The sequence below is a fragment of the Sardina pilchardus genome, chromosome 4 (assembly GCF_963854185.1).
Source record: "Sardina pilchardus chromosome 4, fSarPil1.1, whole genome shotgun sequence".
NCBI classification, from domain to species: domain Eukaryota; kingdom Metazoa; phylum Chordata; class Actinopteri; order Clupeiformes; family Clupeidae; genus Sardina; species Sardina pilchardus.
Window position 1 is genome coordinate 29,807,957 of NC_084997.1, and position 21,755 is coordinate 29,829,711.

General features: G+C 43.0%; 2 protein-coding genes and 4 non-coding genes across 6 annotated transcripts; 5 read left to right on the forward strand and 1 right to left on the reverse strand.

Moving 5' to 3' along the window:
* Positions 1-637: 637 nt before the first annotated feature.
* Positions 638-11,989, reverse strand: LOC134078946 (high affinity cGMP-specific 3',5'-cyclic phosphodiesterase 9A-like). The gene is made up of 14 exons (XM_062535110.1): positions 11,902-11,989; positions 9,289-9,450; positions 8,862-8,913; positions 7,687-7,789; positions 7,289-7,431; positions 6,980-7,039; positions 5,185-5,362; positions 4,462-4,584; positions 3,953-4,045; positions 3,492-3,559; positions 2,689-2,791; positions 1,870-1,974; positions 1,221-1,367; positions 638-829 (listed from the first exon to the last, which is right to left on the reverse strand). The coding sequence occupies exons 1-14, from the start codon at positions 11,987-11,989 to the stop codon at positions 638-640; spliced, it is 1,617 nt and encodes a 538-aa protein (XP_062391094.1).
* A 740-nt stretch (positions 11,990-12,729) lies between these two features.
* Positions 12,730-17,406, forward strand: LOC134078802 (MKI67 FHA domain-interacting nucleolar phosphoprotein-like). Its single transcript, XM_062534955.1, has 6 exons — positions 12,730-12,951; positions 13,675-13,803; positions 14,514-14,622; positions 15,900-16,111; positions 16,220-16,285; positions 16,640-17,406. Exons 1-6 carry the CDS (start codon positions 12,835-12,837, stop codon positions 16,847-16,849), a joined length of 843 nt encoding a protein of 280 aa, XP_062390939.1. The 5' UTR covers positions 12,730-12,834; the 3' UTR covers positions 16,850-17,406.
* Positions 13,383-13,511, forward strand: LOC134079386 (small nucleolar RNA ACA64). The gene has a single exon (XR_009939018.1). It is a non-coding gene; the product is annotated as a small nucleolar RNA ACA64 (small nucleolar RNA).
* Positions 13,916-14,045, forward strand: LOC134079390 (small nucleolar RNA ACA64). Its single transcript, XR_009939022.1, has one exon. It is a non-coding gene; the product is annotated as a small nucleolar RNA ACA64 (small nucleolar RNA).
* Positions 15,049-15,177, forward strand: LOC134079384 (small nucleolar RNA ACA64). Its single transcript, XR_009939017.1, has one exon. It is a non-coding gene; the product is annotated as a small nucleolar RNA ACA64 (small nucleolar RNA).
* LOC134079392 (small nucleolar RNA ACA64) lies at positions 16,353-16,482 on the forward strand. The gene has a single exon (XR_009939024.1). It is a non-coding gene; the product is annotated as a small nucleolar RNA ACA64 (small nucleolar RNA).
* Positions 17,407-21,755: the final 4,349 nt, after the last annotated feature.

Below are 21,755 nucleotides of genomic sequence, written 5' to 3' on the forward strand. Positions count from 1 at the left end.
CCGATGGAAAATCTTGCAACCAGTTTTCATTACACAGACAGAATGACTAGCAATTTCAGTAGTTTATTGCACCAAACACAGCATAACCAAACAGGGTAAAGATCATGACACAACACAGCATGCAAGTAACAGTCTTTTAAATATAAATATAAATAAATCTCACATTTATTTAAATATTCATTGGTGGTGGTAATTAATCCTTATTACAATATATTTATATGTATGTTTGTTGGTTTGTTTAGCTCAGAGTTGCTGACTAAGTCGGTGTTGCTCTGTGGTTGCAGTAATATCTCTACTGGCTGCATCCGCTCAGGACAGGCCCAGGACTGTATATAGGGATCTTAACATCATGCATGACACTGTATGTTTCTGTAGTGTGCTGTGTGTCTCAATGTGGGTAAAAAGGAGTAGTATAAAGAATATGAAAAGAAAGTAACTAGAAATGTAGAATACATCTGTGTCAGGCTAGGCACCATATCTTTGTTCGTTGCTTTGTTACCTCCTCATCTTGTGAAACAAACCATTATCAATTTTTATTGCACTGATTATTTCAGATAGAACACTCTATACATGATTGTCGGTGAACAGGCCTGGTATCTCTGTGAGTGGAGAAGAGAGCCCCCTACTGGTGGTCAGGTCACACTGCGGTGGGCTTCAGACTGGAGTCAGCCTCGGCCTCTGGGTCCGGTTCCTTTGACCCGGAGGCGGAGGGCTCTTTGGACTTGGCCGTCTTGTCGCTCTGGGCCCGGGTCAGTGTGTCCCTCTCCAGGGCTTTCTCCATCTCCGTGTAGTAGTCCAGGGCCTTCCGCACAGGGTCGATGATATGGAGCTACAGCAAGCAAAACGTTTTTTTTCTTTTTCTTTTTGCAGGCATTATTATCAAACGCGCTTTGCAAAGTACAAAGATATTATGTAATATGTGATGTTATACATGTAATGTAATAATATATTTTATTTTAAGTTGAGATACTAATGGACTAAGGGTGCACTCGTCAATTCAGTCTCCCTGAAACTGATGCTCTCCCACTCTGTCTCATCAGCTGACGTGCCCTGAGTGCGTTCTGAGAGTTTACCATCAGTTTCAAAGTGCCTGATTGCGCTCGAACGGGCAGTATATGAATGCACCTCTAAGGGAAGAGTGTAGAACATGCAGCAGCTGTGTGTGTGTGTGTGTGTGTGTGTGTGTGTGTGTGTGTGTGCGTGTGCACTCAGTCTCTCACCTCCAGGCAAGGGAAGAGGCTGGCCAGCTCCATGAAGAGAGGCAGCAGGACAAACCGGATGAAGCCAGTCTGGGATGAGGGCTTGGTCACTTTGTCTCGGTCCATGAACGGAGAAACAGGCAGGCCCTCAAGTTTCTCCATGTCACTCTACAGTAAGATGGTATAGTAGTGTTCAAACATTATGCCGGTAATGCACTTACCATACTCTAGCTCCTTCCTCTCCTACCACTTCCTCTACTACACTCTCACTACATAACATCCTCCTACTAAACGTAATTATGTAGAAGTGTGTGTAGTGAAAAAGGTCAGGGTTATTGTGTTAGTATCTTTTTTTATAAGGTAACAGGTTGAAAGCGTATTGATTTTCTAAAGGATGGACACTGCTTGACACCTTTTCACGTTTCTCAAGAAGAATTACACACTACACACACATTAAAATTACAAGACAACTGTAAAGAATATATATAGGCATACTTTTCAGTGTGTGTCTGTGTTTTTGTGTGTGTGTGCGCACACGCGTGTTTGTGTGCCTCTCTCTGTGTGTGTGTGTGTGTGTGTGTGTGTGTGTGTGTGTGTGTGTGTGTGTGCGCGTGTGTGTGTGCGTGTTTGTGTGTCTGTGTGTGTATATGTATGTGTGTGTGTGTGTCACCTGATTGAAGAACTCCTGCAGCAGGCAGTCCAGCCAGGGTTCGGCCACGTCCATGGGCCTGGCCTCGTTGGAGATGTCGCTCACCTTGATCAGGATCATCATGAGCTGCGGCAGCAACAGGGGGGGGAGGCCAGCGTTAGTCCCCGAGAGCCGGCAGCTGCCCGTGACCGCTGTAGGCACGGCAACGCAGCGCAAACGCCCGCTGTAGGCACGGCAACGCAGCGCAAACGCCCACTGTAGGCACGGCAACACAGCGCAGCGCTATACGCTCGGCCCATCAGCAGAGATGGCATCACAGCATGGGAGGCCCCGTTGGCAATCAGCTGGGTCCCCGACATGCACTTATGCGCAGCAACAGCAGTTGCTGTTTTTCTTTTTAGACTCCGTCTGTCTTTAACACTTTGGCCAGAGGCTGTTTGGGAACTTTATCTGTGATTTATGCGAGTGTGCTACGGCGCTTGGCCATCTATTTCACAGACTAGACAGCACGATTACCACACTGTGCCATTATGCAACTAGTTATGTACTATCTGCAGTTGCATAACTGAAGTATATGATTTTGAATGTAATGTGTATACATAGACAGAGGCGGACATCCTGGGGCCAGAAAGTGAAAGTCCTGGCTTATATCATTTCTATCTGTGCACTTAACACAGGTGATATCACTAATTCAGATCTATTTGGCTGCTAATTAAGATGAGCTGGTTTACTAAATGGTTGGATCAAATACTTGGCAGGACTTTTACTTTCCGAACCCGGGATGTCCGCCTCTGTACACAGGTCATAAAATCACTCGTTCATGGACTAAGTTAAAGTTACCACGTCTCTGTGGTCCTTGCTGCTGAAATCAAACACAGTCAGGATGGACTTGAACTTGTTCAGGATCTCATTGTGTCGGGTCATGTCTGTGGCCAGGATGCACCTGGCAGAGACAGGAGAGGTATAGTGTCAACATGCGCAGGATTAGGGACAAGAGTGGGAATGTGTATAAGTGATTAGGATTACAAGGATATTAGAAATAACGCATTGATGTGTTTATGTAAAGACAACACAGTTTGTGTTGTTTCCAAGACATTGCTTTTGTTAGTTCTTACACTGAAAATAACACAAGTTGTGTTGAAAATAATATAACTTGTGTTGTTTTTAACACATCTCTGTGTCCAGATAGGGACAACACGTGTTGTTTCCAACGTATTGATTTTAAGAGTGTAGGGACAGGAGAGTGAAAATGTGTGAAAATGTGAGCAGGACCAGGGACAGAAGAGATAGTGTGTGAACGTGTGAGCTGTAAGCAACATTGCGCCATCATCAGCATGAGTAAGTGGAATGAAAATGATTCGGAGAGAGATGAGAAAAATGATGGTCTCATTAATGAGAGAAAGGTTCTGTTGAAGAAACACGGCTCTGGCTGGTAATATGGCAATATACATGTACTATATCCTACATTCAGACTCCATTTCATGGTTGCTTGGCGTAATAAAATTGATATATTCCCAGAAAGGAGAGGATGGGGGATAAACTGTTATACTGCGGCTTCTCTTTTCAGCCTGCACTCAAATGAAATGTAAAAAGTGGGCAGGTTTGAGAAGTGCTTGGTTGAGTGCAGTAGCAGTAGTCCATACCTGATGATGCCTTCTCGTATTCTTTTGTACTGATCTGTTGACAGGTTCCGGAAGATGTTGCTTTCATTCTAAAGTACAGAGAATACAGATAAAATGACCAGTTTCTTTCCAATACGGGTATTGATTAATGTAATTGCAGATCAGGCAAAGCCAAATGACTCTTAAAATATTATCACTGACTGACATAATGTTGACAATTCTGGGACTAAAGTAGTTTAGACTTTGTGCTAGCCAAAGCAAATCATTATGGACTGTGTATTTGGAGTAAAAGATGATTTAGGCATAAAGAGATTTATTCAAGCTGTATAGAAATTAATTCATCAGAATCTGTGAGCCTGAAAACAACCAAAATCACTGAATATAACCACTCAGTCACTCAAGAAAAAAAACTGGTTTAGATGAGTTATTACGTGACTAATAATACCACTGCCTAATGATGTCCCTGGTGAATAAGGGTTTACCTTCTCCAGTATCTCAAAAGCAACGGCACAGTGGTGGTTCTCCAGAGGCGAGATGTCATTATAACGTAGAGCAAGTTCCGTACGCGCGTTAATCTGGACAGAATAATGAGAACAGGTCAGCGTGTCCACTGTGTCATGTTTCTATATTATTAAGTGCAGAAAAAAGATGATAATGCCCATATCATGTGCTATCGTGGCATGTTGTTCAGAATATATGTGGTATATATGATATGTATACTGTATGTGATCTGCAAAAAAAACATCACATGGTGCACTCCTTGATTTTTGCTCCATTTTGCTCCTATACTTAATACTTAAAAATCTTGGATGTTGCTAGGATGGTATCAGAATCATAAATTGGTGAAATTGCACCATGTGGGTTTTCCCATGCATCACATCACATATGATATGTTGACTGCCGGGAATAGTGAGTCTGCTGAAAAGCATGCCATTTAAGGGAGCAATGATTGGCACAGCTCTGAGAGAGAGAAAATGGCTGTTTGAGTCACCTGGTAGGCGTTGTTGTACCCAGTGTGGTCAAGGTCGTGACAGACAGCCGAGGTCAGCAAGGTCAGGAGGTCAATGCTGTCCATCGTACTCCTGAGGTCTGTCAACCATATCAGTCCATACATCTGCAGACAGAAAAACAGACGCCATTTTAAGTCCGTCTGATATCTACAATGACAACTGAGGGGATTCTAACAAGAACTTTTTACCCAGAGGACACAGGCGTATACCCTCAAGAAACCTTGAAGCAATTAGACACAGAGGAAAAGAATAGGGCGTGTAATTTCTCAATAACAGCCCTCTGTGACTATAATCATAACACACACAGCAGGGTCCACAGGTGACCGTCCCCAATCCTCCCTCAGACAGACTCATATGAGAAAGGAAATAAGAGCTCAGTGATTGGTCAGATACCTAATTCTGTTTCCGTCTTTTCTTTCTCCCTTCCTTCTTTTTCAGCTTTCTTTAGTTTCCTCTCCCTTTTCCACACTGTCTGTGTCCCTCTCTCTCTCCGCTGCCCCCTCCATCCCTCCTGGACAGCCTGTCTTCTTTCCTCTCTTTCTCTCTCTTCCTCCCTCTCTCTCTCTTCCTTCTCTCTTTCTTTCTCCCTCCCTCCCTCCCTCCCTCACTCTCCTTCCCTCCCTCCCTCTCTCCCTCCCTCCCTGCCTCCCTCTCTCCCTCCCTCCCTCTCTCTCTCTCTGTCTGTAATCCCCTGTGCTGCTCACCATCTGAGTGACGCAGAAGCAGTGTTTGAAGTTGTGGAAGGGGATGTTGTTGTAGCGCCGGTACACCTGGTAGAGGAACTGCTGCAGCACCTCCAGCTCGATGTTGAAGGTGGAGATGAAGTCCAGGTCCACGTACATCACCTGCAGCAGCACCATGATCTCCGCGTCCTCCCACTGCCTGCACACACACACACACACACACACACATAAACACACATGTACACACACACACACACACACACACACACACACACACACACACGCACGCACGCACACACACACACACACACATATGCACAGACACACACACATACACATATGCACAGACACACACATGCACATATGTACATACACATGCATGAATACACACGCACACATATGCACATCACATGCATGCACACACACACACACACACACACACACACACACACACACACACACAAACATATGCTCACATACACAAACACATATACACATGCATGCCGACACACACTCACATACACACATGTACATACGCACACATAATTTCATTAGTCAAGTGTATGTGATCCCAGGGTCACTTGACCTATTAGCACCTGGCCATACCAGACACAGCTGAACATAAAGCCTATTGCTCAATAATTTGTTATCATACAAATCAAGTGAACCACTCATCACTGTTGTCTTTTGCAAGCTAACAACCTGATTTCCAATCATTAATATCAAACAGATTTTTTCATTGATAAGGGCTTTGTTTATCTTTTGAAATTGAAATTAAAATTAAAAAAAACAAAAACAAAAGAAAATGGTAACACAACACTGAATCTCATCAAATCTCAGTCTGTGATATTTCTTCAGAAACCATCTGTGATGTTTGATAATTCATTCGGCGGGTCCTTGTTGAGATCTTGTATGGCGGCGAACACACACACACACACACACACACACACACACACACACACACAGACATCATAAAAGAGATCATAAACCCCCTCGTCCATTCAATTCAGACTTGCAGGAGTGGTCTGCTCCTGTTGTGTCCGTCTGAAAGGGCCCGTGTTAAACAGGCAGAGCAGACCACGCATTAATGCACCCTACAAGGACCAGGTTTTAATGAACGCGCTTTTCAGCAGCGCTGCTTTGGACCAGCGGCTCCAGGGCTCCAGGGCTGGGGGCCGAGGCTCAGGCACTGCAGCCCATTCATATTGATATGAGCCGGGATGAAAGGGAGAGAATTACTGCCAGCGTCTTCCTTCCATGGGTGACGCAACGAGATGGTGGTTGAAGTGCAACAGGTGTGGTTTCCTTTCCTTTGAGTGCTATTATGCACTGATACATCAACCAAAACACGTCTGATAAACAGCGCAATAGTGTTGCCAAACGCTTAGAGCATTTATTACAAGAGCAGAGCTTGGCTAAGAAAATAAAATTCCTTGATTGGCTGCATATTTTATTTTTCACCATATTTGAATTTAAACAATATTGCTACCTAACTTTCCATAATGATAAATATAAAATTGCTTGGTAAAATTAATAATATTGTCTTTTTTGTGGATATTAGACACAGCCTCATAATGAGACTGATCCACTTCAGTTATTGGTGATCACTGTTAAGCACACTGGAATTAGCCGTAAAGTCCCAGGCCATCTGGCGTGATATACTGCTTCTATAAGCATTAACTAAATGAATACCACACTTCCTGAATATATAGCATAACCATAATCACGTTCAATCAGGATTTAAAGCTTTTACAGACATGACATCTTGCAGTGATGCAGGGGACACTGTGTCATGTGACTCACACAAAGCACTCACCAGTTATCAAAGGTGGGAGTCTTCAGATACTGCCTCACCTCGTCAGACACCTCTAGTGAACTATTAGGGGAGGAGGTGTAATAACACATTTATTAGACCTTTAGTCATTTACATTTACCTTTATTATTCATTTGACAGACGCTTCTTTATCCAAAACGACATTATGTCAGTTATATCACAAGGTGATAGATTGGTCCACACACTGGGTATAAGCTCCAAAATACACTTATTTTAATACATAAAAGGCAACGTTTCGATCCTTATTTATTTTATATATATCTTTATTCAGTAACTACGGCTCATTCTGACCTCATCTGGATGAACTTGTCCCTGACGTGCTCACACTCCTCTCGGGTCTTGCGAAGGGTTCTCTTGTGGTAGAACGGAGACGGCTTGTGTGTGGCATCAGACAGCTCTTTAAACAGGCCAAGCCAACTCAGGTGCTCCACACTCTGCAGGGAACCAAATATCATCCATCAATATTAATGGAGAAGGTGACATCGTCATCATCATCATCATCATCATCATCATCATCATCATCATCATCATCATCATCACATGTTAACATTAAAGCCAGTGCATTTGATTGTTTTGACTCTTTTACACTTTAAGACATTTCTGTACTTATCTTTCACTTATCTAATATCATACTGTATTGATTAAATAATTTTATTGGATATATTCATTCATGTGCAGTTATGTTTCACCTCAAGTTTTTCCCTGAAGGACTCCACCTGTCTCTTCATCTCGTACACGATAGCTGGAGTCTCTCCTGCCTCTATCAAGATCTTCTTCTCCAGACTCTGTAACCTGCGTAGACCACAGGACAAACCGCCAGTGTCACCTAAACGGCACTGCAGGTAATTGGACCATTTTCGGTCAGCGTGTGACAAATAGGCCATGGGACATACAGTAGATAATGAAGCGTGTTAATGGCAGATGTACACGAGAAAGGTGTTCAATTATTTGTGCTATAGGTATGGGGATTCCCCTGAGTGACCAATCAAAGACCAAGCCTAACATTGCACAACATGATGCCGGATACAACAGCGATGCAACAAATGGTTGATGGCAGTCGCAAAAGTACCACATGTTGTACCTGAGATTTTCCCTAAATAACATTTGCTGTCAGTGACCTTTGACCTGAGCCCAAGAAGCAAAGCACCAAACAATCACCAACGAACAAAGCATCCTTTGTGAGCAACAAGTCGGCTTCTTTGGCGAGTGATTAGGCCCCGGTGCGGTGATGCAGGCGGTAAGCAAAGCCATGTCCGAATGCCCAACCAAGGAACTAAGGAAAACAGCACACAGCAATATAGCACTTCTTTAGCAAGTGAAACATCACTTCCACTCAACTCTGCTTGTCATTAAGCTGTGCACATGGGCCAAACCTCCGTCATGTTACTGAGCCATTTATGTGAAATCACTTCTGTTGACGTTCAAACAAAACAGAGAGTTAACTAGCTTTACCCTCCCCCTTCCTCTCGTGCAATTGAAACTAAACATGGATCTTGTCTGTGATTTCCTGGAACAGTTTGTCATGTCTTTATGGCCCAGGTTGTTTTTGTTGCCATTTTTGAAGTCTGGGATGTCCACTGAGACCGCTTTGTTTTTTTTTAAAACAGTGTATTGAGGACACAGACAGGGATAGCGAATGGTGAGGTGATATTTGCTGTAAGTGACAAAAAAAGTTTTAGCCTAAAAAATGTGTGACCTCGCTTAGAGCACCTTTAAGGTTTGCTTGAGAGTGAAGTGCAAAGCTGAGTGTACCTCGCAGAGCACCTTTAAGGTTTGCTTGAGAGTGAAGTGCAAATGTGTGACCTCGCTTAGAGCACCTTTAAGGTTTGCTTGAGAGTGAAGTGCAAAGCTGAGTGTAGGCTACCTCTTCTCCATGGATGACAGATCAAATCCGAGTGCCACTGCAAGTTCTGTACCTAAAATATGATGACAAAAAAGCAAAAACAAAACGTCACATTCCTCTCTAAAAAAAATTCTCTCACATATTTCATCCTCCTATGACATCATGACACAAGACTGCAGACTGTGTATACATATCTCAGTTCAACATTGCATGTCTGTATCATTAAACCATGGAAAATTCCCCTCCAATAACATCTTTATATATGTCTTTGCAGAGTTTGTGTCTTGTCAGAATTCACTCTGTTTATTAATACATTTGATAAAGTGCTACATGCATACAAGTTGTTGTTGTTGTTGTTGTTGTTGTTGTTACTGTTGCTTATAAAACACATTTGTAATCAGCGATCAGTATCGTGGCTGCCTGGCCCTGGCTTCGAGGCAGAGAATACCTAACGGTTCACTGTTGCAGTTGGCAGCCACCACCTCCAACTTGTAGGAGGACTGGGGTGTGTTGGGGGCGAGCTGGGGGGAGATGTTGATGATGTTGCCCTTGGGGTTGTAGAGCTTCAGGATGTCGTGGGGGCCAGCCTCTGCAGCAGAGCGGAACAGGTCTATGGGAGGGCAGGAGAGTTAGGAGTACAGGCACAGGTGTACACACACATTTCATACACACACAGACACACACACATTTCATAGTACACATACTGTACACACACACGTGCACGCGTGCGCACACACTCGCATACACATACACACACGCAAATATTATCAATAGGTAATTACAAATTAGGTAACACCTAATCTAACAACTATAACAAATATCAGCAAGCCGTGCAACAAGAGCAGGCCTATCTCCTTAATTGAATAGGCTGCACAATGAGCCGGATATTCAGTTCAAATGACCACTTCATGACACCTCTGCATATCATATTCATCCCAGGGGAAGATTTATAATCATACACCTAATTATTTTCTTCAGCACAAACAGTGCTGAAGAGCAGCACCTCTCTCTGGAACAAACAGCCGTCGCCCAGAGGTCGCATATATGGCCTCTAATTGGGTCCTCACTGTTTGCACACTCCTCATACACACTTTCGAAAATGAAGCCTCGCAAATCAACAAGATGTGATGTTGTGCTTTTATGTGGTGCATTGAAAACAGAGAGGTTCTAAAAGAAGATGTTTTAACAGGGACACAAAAAGCTAAAAATGTGAAAGCTTCTAGGATAACTACAGTAGTTTGTTTTCCTTTTTTTGTTCCCAGGATACAAACAGTTTCCACATTTAAAGTAGAGAGCACTTTCTTCTCCATACAAAGCAGTTCCTATGTAGACGCTAAAACACACATCAGCCTAACCCAACATTTGCTGATACAGGCAGAAAGTGAGTGCCGTTTGCTGGTTTAAAGATAAACCGTCATTAGCGTTACGGCCAAAACGTGACGTGAGTGCAGTTTGCTCATTTAATGGGGAGATACCGAGCGATGGCCATGTGTGGAACAACCTCTTTGCCCAAGACTCTGTGTTTGACCTTCCCCGGCAAATTGCAGCTAAACGACTAATCAAGAAGATAGAGGCCCTACGCTATAAATAGCAAAGGCAACATACGCTTGCTGTGAGGCAGAAGCTGTCACTCAAGGGGCCCTGTCAACTACACCTGTGCCTCCCTCTTCAGCCAATCAGAGTAGACACAGCCTCAGAATGGAACACAAACATTCTGCCAGCAAAGTCTTCCCTTCATTGCCAGATCAAGATGAAATCCTTCCTTGAAATGATTAAGAATGAAGAACAGTTAAAAAGACACAATCATTACATCACCATGATACTGTGAACTTTGTAAATAACCCTCAATTCAACAGTTCAGCATGGACTGAAATGGGTTTCCACTGCATGGCCATTAAGCTAATCTGCAAACAAGTGAATCCTCCTGGACATGCAGTTCTAAGTGCGTTAAAGGTTTTCCTTTTCTCTGTGGTTCTACTACAAGGCTACGTCACACTTGTGCGGCTGAGGGTTCTTCCTCTCCAAGAAAGAAGCATGTCCCTCATCTCCTAAGAGGAGGACTGGGGGAGCCTTGAAGCAGAGGCTGTCATCAGATCAGACGCTGTCATGCCTCTCAGATATGATGGGTAAATGTACTTCCTGGTGCTCTGGCCAATATAGGGCACTCAGCGGAACCCTGTGGTGACCGGTGACTCACCGCCACCGCGCATGCAGCGACCGGCATCATCCCTTTCAGGTGAGGTACACACACAGGGCTCCACTTCGGCAAACAGCATCATCATCATCATCATCATCATCATCATCATCATCATCTCTGTCACCATATCATGCTATTACCATTACAAAGTCAGTTGCCCAAGACTGAATGGAGTCTCTCTCTCTCCCTCTTTTTCCTCTCCTGTTCTCTCTCCCTCTCTACCTCTTTCTCTTTTTTCCCCTGCTCATTTTCTCTCTCGATCTCTCTCCCTCTCTTTCTCTTTCTTTCCCGCTCGTTCTCTCTCTCTCTATCTCAACAGCAGCTGTGGATGGAGAGGGACCCTTGTGGTCCTTTAGCCTGTCACGAGCGCTGCTCAAGAGCTTCACCTCCCTCTCGTCCTCTTGGAGCTGAGAGGCTGTTGATTGTTTTACACGTCACAGCAGATTTACATAGAGAACATCAATAAAACTGGATCGGCTTATAAACTTGACATGAACTGCAGTTGTGTTCCATGTTGTTTAAAGGTAAATTCATGCTTTTTTTATCATTAAAAAATAATCTCTAGCTGATGTTAATATCACACTATAACTTATGACATTTTGCTTCCTTTTATCTTTTCATGACTGAATTGCAGAACAAAACGTCAACACATCAAAAGAGTTTTGTAACTCCTTCAGGATATTTAAACACAAATAAAAAGCACTGGGTGCAAACAAAGTTAATTAAGTTGAAACCTCATCATAATGAATTAGTAGGCTATACAGGTTAATAGTTGTAGGCTGTGCTATAGTAAGGCATATTTAAAATGTAATCAAGTGACCTGCAGAGAGACATACAGTTTGCCTCCCTGTGGTTGAGACCCACCTTTGACGTCTTGTGCGGGGCAGTCGAGTGGGAACTCTGCCTGCTCTGGTCTGCCGTTGATGGTGAAGTAGATGATCTTGGAGCCCATCTCCTCCGGTACAGCTGCAGACATCCCCTCCGCCCCCTGTCACTGGCTCTCTGACGGGAGGCTGCTCCTACTGCATCTATTTGACAGAGGGCTATGTTCCTTCTACCCATCCTCTCCCTCGCCCTCCCTCCTGCTCTCCCTCTCTCTCTCTCTCTCTCTCTCTCTCTCTCTCTCTCTCTCTCTCTCTCTCTCCCACTCTCCTTGTCTTTACCTCTTCTCCTCAAATCAGTTGCACTCCTCTCTTGTTTCCACCAGTTATCTCTTTGTACCTGATGAATTCAGCACATGTTGGTTATGTGTGTTTCATGTGGATTTAACGTTTATTTGTTCAGTCGATAGATCTGGTAATCATCTGCATAATTTGATGTAATGGATGCTCCAGTCATTCTAGATAACATCCCAAGTCTGATGATTATGTTTAGAGTTTAAACTTTAGGGTAATTAAATTATTCTACAAATAACATGATTGCCATCCCTAGTGCCATAGCCTACCTACACGAAAACCTTAATCTTAGGTTTTTAACTTTTTTCGGTGAGCCTTCACACCTTTTCATAGTCCACATAGCCTACCTTTGTTCCTTAAATCAGATGACAGTGGAACCTTGCCTCCTTTGGTAACCCATTTCACCACGATGTTCATTCAATTGTTCTGTGGGCACTAGATCTTCCACACCAGACGGGGGCGCACACAAATACGGCCTACACGTAGCTTTCTTCGAATGTGCGGGGATCAAAGGTCAAAAGCAACGTGTTAGTGAAGAAGAAGAAGAACCGAACACATGCAGCGTCCATAGTGCTGCGTACTCATTACGTTTATGAAATAATAAGAAAAACATCTCTCCAAAATGACAGAGGGGGAATCTACAGTGTCAAAGCCGGCTAAAAGCTTGCTTGCTCTCAATCCAAGCGAAGATGTTGAGTTCCAAAAGAAAGTCCAGCAAGTCAAAAAGCGACGGAAAACGGTAACTTGACTAGCTCGACGTTGACTAGCTTGAGCTAACACTCACAACACATACCATTTTAAAAACATTTTGGCCGATGGAGCCGTGATGTTATTTAAGGTTAATGCTATTGGGAAAACACAACTTTCGTGTATAAGTGGGATGGGGTTGATGATCTTAACCTAACCACCATCATCTTGCGGTGCGTGAACGTTAGCTAACGCTATGTTAATTACAGCTGTAGCTATAGTTAGCAGGCCTATGTTAACTTAGTACTGTGCAGCATATTAACGTTATAGTTCTTAAATGTGCGAATATTGAAAGCATTACTAACTAATCACGAAACTTAAAGAAACTTAAACTGTCTGAAGTCTACACGATTCATTGTGCTACAGTGTCCACAATATGTGCACGTGGGTAACACTAACTTATCACATGTAAATATTTCAGGCGCAGATTGAAAATTGCCTCCAATGCCTCAGTCATTGGGGGTAAGATTACTCTGCCAACAGCATTGTGGCCCATAAAAGCTTATTGCCAGTCACATGTGGCTGTGCAATGAAACCCATGTGCCCACACTCATCTTAACTCCCATGCACCAGTACTTGCTTGCTAGGCTAGTTAGCCACTTGGTTAAAGTTAGCACGCAGTTTTTTAAATTAAATGTGGAAGTAGGCTAAACATCGCATCCAAATGATCATTGTCGACGTGAATAGTTTCTGAAATTGTTGCTCTTTTCCACAGCCAGCCGCATTGGCTCCTGGGGTAATCTACGTGGGACACATTCCCAGGGGACTGTTTGAACCACAGATCAGATCTTATTTCCAGCAGTTTGGGAAAATCCTCAGAATGCGGCTGTCGAGAAGTAAAAAGGTGAGCTTTGTAATCCAGCCTTATTGTGTTTGCATATTTGATGTTGACCGGATGGTTCCCACACCTCTGTGCTGACAATTTCAACACAAATATTAACACAGGTGTCCCAGGCACATTCTGAAAATTACCCTTTATTGTGTCAGTCAGTAAAGGTGTGATAACTTGTGCCAACAGCAAAGTGGCTCATCAAAGCTTATTGCCAGTCTATGTGGCTGTGCAATCAAACCCATGTGCCCACAATCAACACACTTGCCCTCGTATACCAGTAAGACACATGTTGATGTATGACACCAGTATTTTCATACTATTGTTATATATCTGTGTCATTGAAAGCAGATAAACTGTGTCTTTTGGGAGCTTTGCATGGCCGATATTAGCTGCTGATGCTAGTAGCTACCTACCTGATACCTTTCGCTGTTTCAGTCAGTGAAAGTAAGGTCATTGTGCTGAAAGAGCTGCTGTGGTACTTGAAGGCTTATTTTCAGCTCTTGTAGCAAACAAAATGTTCCTCGCGATTAAGAAAGTGTCTGTCTCTCTTTTGGTGTACCTATGTCTATCTCTCTCTCATCTTTCTCTGTCTATCTATCTATCAATCAATCAATCAATAGGACCCGTGTACCCACATCTGACTTGACTTGTTTCCACATCAGATGAGAATAAAGATCCTTGCTTGTTAGATTACACTGAGTCACGTGAAATATCTTTGACAGACAGGTGGAAGCAAAGGCTACGCATACATTGAGTTTGACTGCGATGAAGTGGCCAAGATTGTGGCTGAAACCATGAACAACTACCTCATGGGTGAAAGGCTGATCCAGTGTGAGTATGAAGCTACTTAACCAAATTAACGATTTTATTTTCACTGTTTGTATTTGTACTGTACAGAATGAACTCCTGATCATGTGTATGCTCTGTCTGTCTCTGCAGTGGGGTTGTCAGTGGTGTTCTTGTATTTCTCAGTAGACCTTTTTCACAGCAGTCATTTTGACATGAAACAGTAGGGCAAGCACAGGTGTTACTAACTAATGTTGTGTCTGTTGAATTTAAGGCCATGTGCATGCTCCCGGATATTTTGTGTTTTTATATATATTTTATTCTGTCTACATGACATTTGTCTGAAACAAATCTCCGTAGGCTAAACACTAGAACACCAATAACGCCTGCACACTTTGGTTTGTTGATGTGTCACATAGTACCCACATCAAAAACACTGGTAAACGTTCAGCACAGCACAATTTCTCGGGTGCAGATTGAAAATTGCCTCCAATGTCTCAGTCATTGGGGGTAAGATTACTCTGCCAACAGCATTGTGGCCCATAAAAGCTTATTGCCAGTCACATGTGGCTGTGCAATGAAACCCATGTGCCCACACTCAAGTTAGTACGTTATCTTTGTCGACGTGAATTGTTGCTGAAATTGTTGCTCATAAAAATGAAGTCAAATTGTGATCTTATGTAGCCTATATTGTTACCGAATGTTGTGTTTTAGGACCAAACCAGAGAAAACCAGGGGGTACAGTGACTGATGGTCTTGCTGTACTAATGCTTTGTAGCCTACACACAGTATCATTGTTTGTAAAAATCTGTTTTGCATACCCCCTCGGATCCAAGGAGCTAAAACATGTTTTATGTGTGGACAAAAGGCCTAAGCACATATGTTTTAAAAATATTCAGGTATGTGTGTACACAATCTAAGTGTAGCAGAATCAGAACCTTAGTGTCATTAGTGTTACCTTGGCCTGCCCTTTATGTCATGTCAAATATGGCTGCTGTGAACAGGTCTGTGGTGCTGCATGAGCAGGCATACACTTCTGACCTTGGGTGCCTCACATTCTCCTTGATGCTCGAGGGGCGTTCCCACTGATCTATAACTAACACTGGATAGACTATCCCATTGTTGCCACCCCATCATTCTTTATCTAGATCAGTGAGGACGAGGATCGAGGATCAAAGAAGGGAGGGTGTATAAAAGCCCAAGTGAGAGGCACCCCCTGTGTCTTTGGGCAAGGTGGAGTGATGTGTATATAAAAAGTAGTGGGGAGCAACAGTAGCTGCCAAAATGCTAAATGCCCTCTTTGCTGCTTTGTCTCTGGACAGGCCAAGTGGTGCCACCGGAGAAGGTGCATGAGAAGTTGTTTGTGGGTTGCAAAAGGGTGTTCAAGAAGCCGTCCCTGCCGGCGGTTGGCCGCTACAACAAGAAGCACAGCGTCGAGGAGCTGGAGAAGACCAAGGCCAAGCTCCTTAGCAAGGAGGCCAAACTGCGGAAGAGACTCGCTGCCCATGGCATTGACTACGACTTCCCTGGATTTGTAAGTTTGGTTAAAGCCAGGCCTTGTAACAACAGTGTTAGCAGTGTCTAAATCAGAGCTTTGTGAATCATGTCTCTAATGTCCTGCTGTTTTCCCCCCTCATTTTAGGCATCCCAGGTTCCAACGAAGAAGGCTACTGCCTCCGAGGATGCAAACATCTCTGTTTTAAGTGATGTATGTTCTTATACTCATTTTATTGTTACATGTTACACATTTTATAGCAATGTAAGTGATTCGGGGCGCATTCTGAAAATTACCCTTTATTGTGTCAGTCAGTGAAGGTGCGATAACTTGTGCCAACAGTAAAGTGGTTCATCAAAGCTTATTGCCAGTCTGTGTGGCTGTGCAATCAAACCCATGTGCCCACAATCAACACAGTTACTCTCATATACCAGTATGTCACATATGTTATGTTGATGATGCAAGTATTTTCATACCTCTATTGCTATCCAGTCTGTTTTGTTGAAAGCAGCCAAAATGCGTCTTCTGGGAGCTTTGCTCGGCTAATGTTTGCTTCTGATGTTTTAGGATGTCACCCCTGTGTGCACACCTTCCATTTTGGAGAGGAGGAAGTCCATGGCAGGACCTGAAGAGGTAGATGACGAGATCATCATCAGGCCCATGCCAGACGTCTCATTTGGAGAGGATGAGGAGGACTCTGGACTCTCGGGAGAGGAGGAAGAGGAAGAGCAGGAGGGAGATGTGTCCATAGAGGAGAAGAAAGAGGAGGAAGCGTAATCTCTGGTCGGAGGAAGCGTAATCTCTGGTCAGAGGAAAGACTGCGGAGATCTCTGAGCAGGCCTGAATAATCCACCTAATCCTGTCAGAGACTTTTGTACATAAAATATGACTTCCTCCAGCGAGGGAAGCGACCCTGGTGGTAGACGGCTGCCCCCCGGCTTACGATGAGCGTCGAGCGCCAAGAGGGTCCCTGATATATTGTTGCAGTTACTGGGGCCATGGCGCTCCCCAGTGGTCGTGAAGGGGAGGTGTTCTTCCTTCCAGAACACTCTCGAGCTCTTCGCTCAGCCGCTCTTCCACGTCCCAGTTCGACAGCCCAAAATGAGAAACAAAATAAATTAACTCTAGGCCATTTTCATGTAATCATTAGAGGATTGGTTTCTCCCGTGTGGTCCTGGTTGTTGGCACTGTTACTTTCCACCTGACTGTTTGTGCTCCTCTGAGATCATGAACATTTAACTGTATGAAAATATATAATTTGCTCTTATATGAAGAGGTTTATGTCCTTGGAAATGTCACGTGTCTTTACATTAAAGAGGGTAAAGAAAACCAAAGAGTTTCCTGGAAAGATCTTTGTTCTGTTTTCATGAAGTATACATATTCGTTCTTTTTTGGGGAACTGACATAACCATTGTGTGTGTGATACTTAAGGTTTTTTTACTACGGCTTTGTTAACGGTCAGAGAATATTTATTAGTGTGCTTGCAAAAGCACACTATTGTTCTTCCTATTATTATTATTATCAAATTTATTTATCTTGCAGAACATTTTTGTCTCCCTATCTTGTCCTAGGGATTTGGAGCTAGAGACGCCGTTCCACTTCTCACGCGTGCGTCCTGATGCGAGGATGGTGGCTTGTATAAAGCTTTTCGATACGCCTTGTCGTTCTCCCGTTATTCCAGTTTTTCCGGTCGATTTTTCCCCATAGGAATGAATGGAAAAGCGACTTTTGAGCGCTGATGCCCACACATTTTTCCACCTGTAGCCCAAACCGTAAGACATAAAGTCATGAAATTTGGTATGCTGATAGAGGAGACTACCCTGATTGACACCACCAGGTTTCATGCTCGCCACTCTCACGCTCTAGCGCCACCAACTGGTCAAAGATGGAAAACACGTTCATGCCCGTAACTTTTGATCCGTATGGCCGATATTGATAAAACTTATACCATTGGAATCCTCTGACTCAGCTGATTCCAACGCACCATGTGATGTAATTTTCCGCCATGATGGATTTTCCGCCATTTTGAATTTTGTTCAAAGTCAAAGTAAAGCTACCCTGGCCGCATAGTTTATCCGATCGTCATGAAACTTGGCACGCGTGATCTACAGACCAAGGTGGATCAACCGCCTTGATTTCGTCTTCATATGTCTAAGCGTTCGCCTGTGATAACCAATTAAATTCAGCGAGCGAAGCCGCCAAACAGGAAGTGCGCCTATCTTGGATATGCTGTGACGTATGAAAGCCATATTTGGTGGGATGACTTCAGACCCCATTCAAAGCACCCCCAATAAATTTGGTGTTATTTGGTCTGTCGATGGCTCTATAATTAGCAAAAACGTGAGTGTTGGTGAATGTATACTATTAATCGGAATAGCTCATCTTAAATTGCTTTAGGTCATGCCAAAAGGATATTTCAGAGTGATTTAAGATACAATGTTGATATTTAAAAAAAAAAAATCTATTTATTGCCATTCTTGTAAAAGGTACAGATGTGTATGCCACAGCACAGCATTGTTCCAAGTCTGACGCATACAGTTCAATGGCATCATGATTTCAAACTCGATATTACTCAATCCTCGATTGATTGACATGGGATGGATCCGTAGCGGTACACCAATGGTGTATTTCTAGGCTTGTCTGCATCGTTGTCTCACCTTGAGACTGGGTAATTCTTAGAGATGCCATGGTCCCGAGGGACAAGTACGGACTTACTCGCTGTTGAATACAATGTGTGTTCAGTTGTTATATATAGTAGACAATCACACGATGTTTCTCAGTGACGGTGTGTTTTGGATCATTTGTATTGACCTGAGCATTCTGGGTATTTCACTCAGAGGATCATATGACACCCCCACAAAGCAGGCGAAATACCGGAAGTAGAGTGGTGTGCGTGAGGCAACGAGGATTTTAATTAGAATGTAGTCCTATGGAAATCGCAGTTACACTTTCAACAGTAAGTGTGTTTAGACTTCGAATTTCGTCACATAATTTATATCATAGCCACCTAAGAGTTTACCAAAGATAACGTTGTTGTCCATTTCAATTTAATAAATGTTTCTGAATTTGGGGAGGTCTCCTTATGGAGGTTATGGGGTTATGTTTTCCATGTATTCCTGTAGGAAAAGGTTGTGGCTTACACTTTCATAAAGTTTGTATATTTACACTTCAAATTTCGTTACACCATTTATATCATAGCCACCCTAAGGTTTAACAAAAATAACAACGTAGTCCAATGTTATTTTAATGCATTTTTCGGAATTTGAGAGGTCTAGTTATGAGGGTAGGTTAGCTAACTGCAGTTCAAATGCTAATCGCGACTAGCATCGCTAGTTGGTTTTAACTTTACCGAGGCTGTTTATACTGAATTGCAACTGCTGTTATGAAGACAGTTTGGAGCCTGGCAGACGTGAAGGCAGTGAAAGGTAATGAAATGCATGGTCCAAGTAGCCTGGGAAGCCGTCTAGTTATGAGGGTAGGTTACCTAACTGCAGTTCAAATGCTAATCGCGACTAGCATCGCTAGTTGGTTTTAACTTTACCGAGGCTGTTTATACTGAATTGCAACTGCTGTTATGAAGACAGTTTGGAGCCTGGCAGACGTGAAGGCAGTGAAAGGTAATTAAGTGCATGGTCCAAGTAGCCTGGAAAGCTAAACTATGTTAACTGTAGCCTAAGTTTAATATGGAACGAGTACGTGTTGCTGATATCATTTCGCAACTCATCGAGCTAGCAAGTCAAGCTAGTCTACATCAGGCAGTGCATAGATCATATTATTACACTTTTTTACAGTCAATGAAGCACCAAGTGAAAGTCAATGTTTGCTTTATATCCAGTGGCAGTGGTGCTGATGTCGTTTGAATAAGTACAGTAAACTTAGTCAGAAGATCTAAAAATATTTGCATTCATGCTAGCTGTATGGTCTATGTGCCACCTATGAATCCCCCTGTTGCAAGCTGCTGCCAAGTAGGCTGGTCATGTCTAAAGCGTGATTATTTTCAATAACTACTCCTCCTGATTGATTGTCATTGACACCATCAGGGTATGGCTTACCAAGACAGGGAGAAAGTAAGCTGTGTATGGCAGGTGCGTGTGGTAGGCTAGGCAAGGCAGTGCTATTCCATGTAAAATGCAGTGGTGGACTGCGTGATCGCTGGTCAGGCCACCCCCAACCAGCAAAATGTGACGTGATGTATATCTATATGTCTATATACTGTATCTATCTAGGATATCTGTATATATCTATGTATCTATCTATAATCTGCACTTTTTACTGCTGAACAGTGTCTTGCCCGTTTCTCTTTACTCCTCTCTCATGTCAATCTCAAGGGGGCTTGGTCCCCAACGTGACGCAATAGAGTACATTGAGGGGGAAAGAAGAATCATTGCAAACCTCAAATCATTGCAACATCAAATAGGCCTACAATGGATAACAGTTTAGATGAGTAGTACCTAATGCAAATTTGTTTAATAATGCAAACCTTGCAATACGGCCTTTAACATATGTGATATTTTGGATACCCATTTCATTGCAGAGGATAGGGTAATTGTGTTTGAAGGGGACGTGACTTAACATAGGCTATAATTAACTATTTTTACGACTTGATTCAAAGCAAGGTCGGGGGCATATATATTTTTTTTACAGTTAAGAGTTTTCCGACACTCAATGTGTCGCTACCATGGCAGGATTTTTCTGCTTGGCTTTCGTTATGAAGCTTGACTTGACCTGTCATCGATGCTGCCCCGTCAGTGCAAACTACGCATATCCCTGCTAACTTAACTGGAAAGCTATACTGGACGCGTAACTGAAGCGTTCCGTTCGCGACGCGTACAATTCATTTTAGATGACTGGTCCATCTCCCACATCTGTTATAGCTACTTTAATAGTGGAAGCTAATTCAACACTTCAGTTCTGCACCGGATGTAGCTCCCCTGTACGCTCATGATTTGTAAAGCAGGCAACAATTCTGTTACCCTGAACATCTCATCTCCGGTAGCATTGTCCAGTTCTTTGCCAAATAAAATGATCTGAAATCTCATCATCCACGTATTTCACGTTAGCGATCAACTGGCAAGGCCAACTGGTCAGTGGAGTTTTTCCATTTCTTATGCAGCATCTGGCCCTAGCATCACTTTAACCATTTGCAGGCTAGAATGAGCGACTCTGTTAAATTGTGTGGCTTTTTTAAATTTAGCAAACAAATCTGAAAAACGAGCCACACGCACGATAGAAAGCATAGCATTCAGTGTCTTTGTTCTGGTGCAGCACATTCCGAGGTTCATGTGGAAGCGAATGCACTCTCTTTAAAAACATATCCATTGCGTGCACCTGCATTCTGCCGTCTGCTGTCAATACAGAACAACAAACAAACAAACTTAATGTTAACGAAGTTGTTAACATTACGCCCTGAAGTAAAGTAAACTGTAGCCTATTGTTGTTTGTGCTGCCAAGAAAACTTGAATTGATATAATTGCAATATAATTATTATGGCCAAATTTTTTTTTATGAAATGATATATCAAAGCAGGTAGAAGTAACTGTAGTCACTTGACATTTCTGAGGATTTACATATTTCCACCAGGGCAGTGGTAAAGACATTCTTCAGTGGAGGCACCACAGTTAATCACGCTATCAACATCTTCTTACCTTTTCTTCTGTTATTACTATTCTTTAACTTTATGGTA